At 36.3% G+C, this 6,000-nt stretch overlaps 1 protein-coding gene across 1 annotated transcript in view; it reads left to right on the plus strand.

Annotated features, from left to right (window-relative positions):
- Positions 1-5,148, plus strand: part of LOC126473155 (unconventional myosin ID) — a 158,401-nt gene extending 153,253 nt beyond the window's left edge. Inside the window, exons 17-18 of the mRNA XM_050100016.1 lie at positions 3,138-3,280; positions 4,398-5,148. Coding sequence (XP_049955973.1) covers positions 3,138-3,280; positions 4,398-4,602 — 348 coding nt within the window. The 3' untranslated portion in view covers positions 4,603-5,148. The remainder of the gene's footprint in view (positions 1-3,137; positions 3,281-4,397) is intronic.
- The last annotated feature ends 852 nt before the right edge of the window (positions 5,149-6,000 follow it).

A 6,000-nucleotide genomic window follows, 5' to 3' on the forward strand; every position in this document is an offset into this window, starting at 1 on the left:
CCTACAGAGTCACAGTGAGGGGGCTGTGGTACATAATACTAGCAAGTTTGTATGCATCTGACGTCTGATAATAATTGAATGTAGTAATGTGTTGATCTTCCCAGAAAACCGCATTTTTCGTGCTTTTATTATATTTAATTTTTCTGTAACTTCTTACAGTTGATCCCACAGGTTAAAAAGTACTAAAGTATTCTTGTTATTCATTCTTTTATAGTTCCCAAATAGGTAAATACGTGTAGATGCCACAGGGTGAAACATTCTTTTTGTCCATTTCTCAACAGTAAGTGCATCGCATGAAGTTCCACCCCATTCTTAGTGTTGGGCTGTGCACGAGTCAAATTATGTGATGTACTGCTCTGCTGACTTGATCAGAAAATTTTATTGACCAGCCTGGATCAATTCACTGCACTTTACACTTACTGTACATTAATATTCTAAAAAAGAGTTGCTGGTGCTGCTTTGGTCCACAAAACAGTTTTAAAATAGTCACTAGTCCCATACCTGCAACAATAAAACTGAGTTCAAAAGTCTCTCAGATCTCATCACTAGGTTGGAAAACAAGCACTGGAAACAGTAAGTAAATTGAAACGTCCTGGCAGATTAAAACTGTGTTCCATACTGGGACTCAAACCTGGGACCTTTGCCTTCCATAAGAAAGTGCTCAATCAGCTGTGAGCACTGGTTGTAAGTCGTGATTCGGTAGCTCAGTCCGTGAAAGGCAAAGGTCCTGGGCTTGGGTCTTGGTCTAGCAAACGGTTTTAATCTACCAGGAAGTTCCATAACAATTCATTCTGATCATTACATTGGTTCCAAAAGGTTTCTAGTGTCTCCCACTGGTAATCTCATCCATCAACAAAAAAGGATAACAGTCCAAAGTCAGAAGGTGAAGGACACACACAAAAACACATCAAGTTCACTCTTCAGCAAACAAGATTTACTGTCTCATAGTAAACCTTGTGAATTCTGTGTTGTTCATTGAACACTAGCTCCAGCTAGCTAATAGCTCCATGCTCTACTATGCAGCCTTTTTTGTACTGAGTATGAGTAAGACAACTGAGCTGCAACATTCATCTAGAAAACAGGCAGATGACAAAGCTGGTTTCCATCCACATAATTATTTTCAGTCTGGCCTTTCGCCATTCAGCCACAGGGCCAAATCCAGACATTTTCATTGGCCATTACCATATTACATTAATAGCATTCAGCAAACAGTTGCTTCCTGTCAACGGTTATCTAAGTTTATATCCAACAGGTGCCAAAATATTGGTCATTTTGAGGAAATCACTCACCCTAGAAAATGCCAGTCAGCTCAACCCATTTAGCAGGATTAAGGGAAGACCAGCTCTTTTTCCCCAGGAAGGGCAAAAGTCTCATTCTGCTGGATCCCAGAAACCAGTCTTGTCACACACAGTAGCCGCATGATGAGCTTACAGTGAAGGCTGGCCAGAAAATGAAATAGTACAAGAGGTATTGCTGATATTTTCACAAACTTGGAGCAGTAGTAGTAGTAGTAGTAGTAGTAGAAGGGTGAGGGTGGCAGTGGTGGTGGTGGTGTAAAACTAGTGTGCAACCAGCAAAGAATAGTTCAACTAATGTAAAGATGTATTGCATTTTCTATGTGTGGGTATCATGCATGAAAAAAGACTTAGCTGCTTTAAACATAAGATTATACCACTTTGTCTCATCATTAAAATCATTTTTGATCCCTGTGGTGGTGTTGTAGAGCATACTTAAAATAATAAAATGACAGATGTTTTAGATATGGTGTAGTGCCCTTCCTCAGTACATAGACACATTGAGGCTCGCCACTGAATAACATCTGAAATGTCGGTTATTTTATTGTCTCAGTCTTGTGTTTTATATGAATATGAGGCATTATGCTCAGAAGGCCATGGATTTCTATTATTTTTAGTGTTTTGTCTACTCTGCTCTGTGTGTGTGTGTGTGTGTGTGTGTGTGTGTGTGTGTGTGTGTGTGCATACATGTATACACGTACATATCAAGTCTAATACTACTGACATAGAAATTATTTTTAAACTGTTTTCTTTTTCTTAACTCGTGCTGTTCCAAATTTCTTTCTCTTCATATTTGTAGCAATGGCCTCACCAACTTGCATTACAGCTCCTAATTTTTAGCCTGTCTTCCTCTAAAACCAAGTCAGTTCTGTGGCAATGTTTGTTTGCAGTCTTCCCAAGCTAAGTCTCTTAATTATTCTCTGTTACAACTGAGACAACTTTAGTTCATTTCATGAAAACATATGTAATAAAGCATCATGTGATTGTCTCATATTCGGCTTTCATTGTACATTATCAAAGACATGTCCACACTTCACAATTTTTCTGCTATCTTTCATGCTGTCTCACCCATTTGATTCATGACGTGATGTCACACTTCCCTTCGTGTTTCTGTTTTCACTTAATTTCTTTGTAAGCAGTCTACTGTAGTATTTCTCTCCAATACCCCCTTCCTATATTTGGTTCATTACAGAGCACCCCACTAGCTGCTGCTGTTTGCTTTCTTTCCTTCAGATAATATTTTTGGTATTCTGATTTGGACGTAACATACATTGTGTGTTAAGTTTCCTTTCACAAAAGTGTTTATGTTGCAGATTTTCGTGATACTGCTTTCTTTCTGCTTTTCATTGTGTTACAAAATTAGGATAGTAAAAACAACTACTTGCTGGAGATGAGACTTAAAAATGCTAACAGGATTTCCAGAAACTCTATATTCCTAAATTAGGTAACCTTTCATCTGGTATGTCACTGAAAAATATTGAAGGACATTTGTGTCATTTTATTATTTTTTAAGTTGTAGTTCGTCTGTTCTCCTTTCTAACTCATGTGAACATAGTGTGTGGTTTGTTTCAGGCTTTCTAGGCAGCTTACATTGTGCTGCATTGCCCATCTTGTTTTGTGTGTTTTGTGCGTGGAGACAGACAGAGAGAGAGAGAGAGAGAGAGAGAGAGAGACTGGTTGACGAACATGTGCTTCATGATGTTGCCTCAATATAGTGTCTATTTCTTTGCCGTCATTTGCTCGCAGTTGTCAAATGGCAGTACATAGTGCCAGCACTGTTGAAATGTATGTTTCATCCTATAGGTAGTACAGATGTAATAGGCAAGTGTTTTATTGTTACAGGTAACTGGCCTGAGTGTTAGTCCTGGACGGGACCAGCTAATAGTAATACACTCCAACAAAGGCAATGACCTTGTGGTGTCTTTACAGGCAAATGAAGATCGAATTGGAGAACTGGTTGCCATTCTATGTTCTCGTTACCATGAGTAAGCACTTATTACAATTCTATTTTTTAGTTACTTTATTTAGTGGAACAATAATTTTGCATATTGACTAATATTATTTCGTGATATTCTTTGTTACAAAAGTCGATGAACTAACTTGAAGTGCTGCAATCAAACCTGCATTCATTAGTGTTAAATGATTTCAGCAAGCAACTGATAAGTTTTCAGAAAGACTCTGAAATTAGCTTAAAGTAAATGAAAATTTGAAGGAGTCAAGGCTACATTCCAGATTTTGAGATTAATTCAAAACTGAGGACATGTGTTGATTGTAAATATTAGATTACTTTTGAATTTCATCTGCTGTCTTTCATTGGCTTAAAATTTTGTTTTGACCTGCATTAAATATTGCTTTCACATCATTTTCACCATCCCTGTAAATAAATAGCACAAAAGATTTGATTTACAAGGTCTGCATTTCTGAATTATCATTATTATTATTATTATTATTATTATTATTATTATTACCTGTGACATAATAGTATATTAATATGCCCAACTACATGAATTAGTGTTTAAATGACGTACTCTCATTAACACTTTCTGAGGGTAACTTGTCATGCTTTAACTTTGTTTTCTTCTTTTTTCTTTATTCCGGTTTAGGAATGTAAAGACTGCTTAACACTCTTCAATTTTTAAATTTTACACAAACATTATTTAGGGAACACTGTTTACAGTCATTTTCCTAACAAAAAGGAGAAACTTTTGTCCCTCACACCTGACAAAGATTTTACAATTATTACTTGTTGCATATTGTTTCTCCTAATATTTTTCTTTTTTTTACAATTTAATTAAACTGTGACAAATTTTTCAGCATATATTATTGTTGATACAGAATTGGCATTAAATGGATGTCTGTGTACTTAATTAATGCATGAGAGATGTTACATTCTGTATTGCTTGCACCAAATGAAAAATTAACTTTATCTGTTCATTTTGTCTTTCAGTAGATATTACTGCAGAACATCACATTTAGAGTATTGTAGTGGTCCATCCTCTCAATCATTGTTCATAGCATAATTTGTTAGGTGCAATGTAGATGCCATAGTCTTTTGTCTTTTATGTACACAAAACATGAGTGTTGGTTGCCTACTGTACACAGGTTACGTGGCAGTGATCTGCCAGTTACAGTCAGCAGTAGCTTCCAGTGTATGCTGGGCAACAAGAGCCTTCCTGTAAGGGTTGAAGTATCTGCAGATTCTCAAGCAGCAGACTTCAGACGTGATGGCAGTGCTATTGTTTACACTTTACCATCCAGTTATGCATCAATCATGGAAAACGGACAACAACAGAAGATTGCAGCATGATAATGACAGATGAAATTGGAGCATGGAGGGTTAACTTGTAACGACAGTTTTGATGCTTGTCACTCCACAGCATCGATGTACCTTCAAGCTACAAATAAATTATTTATTGTGCAACTGGTGTTTGAAACTAGGCATCATCAGCAATCTTACACTGACACTAATCACATCCGAGCATATACTTGATAGCAACTATCAGTTTTTCTTTTCTGGAGAAACACTAAAAGTAGTTACCTAATACATGTTATGCCAACATAGATGTGATTAGTGCCAGTTTAGGTTCCTGAAGATAAGTTGGTCCCAAACACTGGACAAGCAATAAATAATTTGTATACAGTTTAAGTTTTGTTAAAAAAGGCTTTTATGAAGATAAATTGTATAAAAAATACTTTTTATATAAGATGATTCTTATGTATTGGCTGCAGTTAGTATTCTCAGCTGGAGAAATTTTCTTACTGCAAAGTTTGTTTCCCCTTTGCAGAACAAAGATGTTGAACAGCATGGTTTATTATTTAAAAGTGTTGTAGTAAAGTTGGGTGTTTTACAGTAGCTACCAGTTATCTTAAATTAATCCTGTTAAAAAGTTACACAATCAGTAGCTACCAGCTGACAATCTTAAATTAATCCTGTTAAAAAGTTACACAATACATTTTGGGTGAGAAATTTGAGCCTTTCCTTTCATATTTATGTCATAAAATTATTTCTGTGGCTTGTTACATTGTTCATCCTTCACATGTGTGTGTGTGTGTGTGTGTGTGTGTGTGTGTGTGTGTGTGTGTACCTACATGTTCTTTTTCCTTCTTCACTTTAAGTATCGCTGGGGACTGAAGCAAAGTGCAATAATGTAGTTAAATTTTTGTAGGACTTTGATTTCAAAAGAAAGTTGTGGGATGAAGGGCAGCCTGGTTGATTACTGATCAATGAAAACCAAATTTAATGTACAGTATTTTACAAAGTCACTTTTTTGTATGTGCTAATTTACATTTTGAACTGTATTTCATGACTTGATGTAGTACCATTAATAAGCAAGCTGATATATTTGTAGACTTTTCGGTCATTGCTATAGAACTGAATGAGCTTCTATGAGATGTATTTATTCATAATGATAATGTGCCATGGCATTTTTTTTATTTTCGAAGATCAGTAACTATTGAACTGACGAACTGCAGTTTGTAATAAATATTTCATAACCTAGCCCTTCCTCCCCATAGAGAGCTGTGTCATCATTTAACAGTTCAATAATTGATATAATATTTATCCCAGGGAGTTGTTTAATTGTGCAAATATTTAACGATTCTATCACCCCCCCCCCCCCCCCCAGCCCCCGCCCTCCTCAAGGATTCTCTCTCTCTCTCTCTCTCTCTCTCTCTCTCTCTCTCTCTCCATCTCCATCTTTTCTGA

This window comes from Schistocerca serialis, chromosome 4, assembly GCF_023864345.2.
Source record: "Schistocerca serialis cubense isolate TAMUIC-IGC-003099 chromosome 4, iqSchSeri2.2, whole genome shotgun sequence".
NCBI classification, from domain to species: domain Eukaryota; kingdom Metazoa; phylum Arthropoda; class Insecta; order Orthoptera; family Acrididae; genus Schistocerca; species Schistocerca serialis.